We start from the raw sequence: 1460 nt of genomic DNA, 5'->3' as shown, positions 1-1460 counted from the left end.
TCTGTGGGAGCGTACAGGTCGATGGGAGGTAATCTGCGGCAGGAGGCGGTCTCGAAGGTATCCGGGTCCGATGCCATGGAGCGCTTTAAAGATGATAGTCAACACCTTGAAGCGCACCCGGAAGGCCACAGGCAGCCAATGTAGCTCGCGCAGCAGCGGTGTTATATGGGAGCGACGAGTCCCTCCCAACACCGCCCGCACGGCCGCATTTTGGACTAGCTGGAGCCTCCGGGTGCTCCTCAAGGGGAGCCCCATGTAGAGAGCATTACAGTAGTCCAGGCGGGAGGTAACAAGGGCATGAGTGACCGTGCGTAGGGCGTCCCGGTCCAGAAAAGGTCGCAACTGGTGAATCAGACGAACCTGATAAAACGCCCCCCTGGTCACGGCCGCCAACTGATCATCCAGTGTCAGCCGTGGATCCAGGAGGACACCCAAGTTGCGTACCCTGTGTTTCTATCTAGAAACATACCATCTGCTTCCTCCTCCTCCTCCTCCTCCTCCTCCTCCTCCTCCTCCTCCTGTTCTTCCTCTTTCCCTGCTTGGGATGTTAAGGGAGATACAAAGTTCTGGCTCTTGCTGTTCTGGCAGCCTCAACCCTTGTTAATTGATCTTGTTGCAGTGTGTCTTTTATTGTTCTGGCTTTTTACAATGTAAATTGCTCAGGGTTGTTTGGAGGCAGGTATTTTTTTAAATCTGTAGAAATGAGTCAGACCCCTGGGGGGGGGCTTTATTTATAGTCTGTTGTGGACTCCTGTTGCTATTTCAGTCTCTTGTCTGGTGAGGCTCACATCTTATGGTAGGAAATAGTGGTTGCTTGGAGTATGTGTTAATTGCTGCAATTTATAAACCACGCCTTAAGGCTTAGCATTATATGGGAACCTAATTGGCACAAGGTATGTGAGTATGTAACTGCATTGATTTTGTGTAATAACTCTATAACTAGGACCCAATAGGAAGAAAGCATGTTTTAAAAAAACATACCAATGTACTTTTCTAATCTATACCCCTAATTTAATGAGGTGCTACAGTACTGCTGCCTAGCTTGAAGCTAACCTAGTCAATATACAAAAAATGACTACCGTGGGAAAAAGGTTAATCCCTCGCCTTAGGGTTCAAAATTATTTTACTGTCAAATGAACAAACAAACAAAACCCCTGTAAACATTTCTGACTGTATCGGTTTCAGAAATAAATTTAACATGGTAAATAACCTGTGTGCCAAAGTATATAAGGTCCCGTAGCCTAGAACAAAATAACAAAATAAAGAGTTGGAAGGGACCTTGGAGGTCTTCTAGCTCGGCCCCCTGCTCAAGCAGGAAATCCTATATACTATTTCAAACAAATGGTGGTCCAATCTCTTCTTAAAAACCTCCAGTATTGGAGCACCACAATTTCTGGAGGGAAGCTGTTCCCACTGATTAATCGTTCTAATTGTCAGGAAATGTCTCCTTAGAAATTATG

General features: G+C 46.1%; 1 protein-coding gene across 1 annotated transcript in view; it reads left to right on the top strand.

Moving 5' to 3' along the window:
* Nucleotides 1-842: 842 nt before the first annotated feature.
* Nucleotides 843-1460, top strand: part of LOC107300366 (charged multivesicular body protein 7) — a gene marked incomplete at its 5' end in the record, with an annotated part of 8867 nt that continues 8249 nt past the window's right edge. The window contains one exon of the mRNA XM_015829701.1: nt 843-893. Within this exon, the coding sequence (XP_015685187.1) occupies nt 843-893 (51 nt within the window). The remainder of the gene's footprint in view (nt 894-1460) is intronic.

Source organism: Protobothrops mucrosquamatus, unplaced genomic scaffold (assembly GCF_001527695.2).
Source record: "Protobothrops mucrosquamatus isolate PMUCROS unplaced genomic scaffold, P.Mucros_1.0 scaffold6798, whole genome shotgun sequence".
In the NCBI taxonomy this organism is placed as follows: Eukaryota; Metazoa; Chordata; class Lepidosauria; order Squamata; family Viperidae; genus Protobothrops; species Protobothrops mucrosquamatus.
This window is presented reverse-complemented; position numbering and strand designations above follow the sequence as displayed.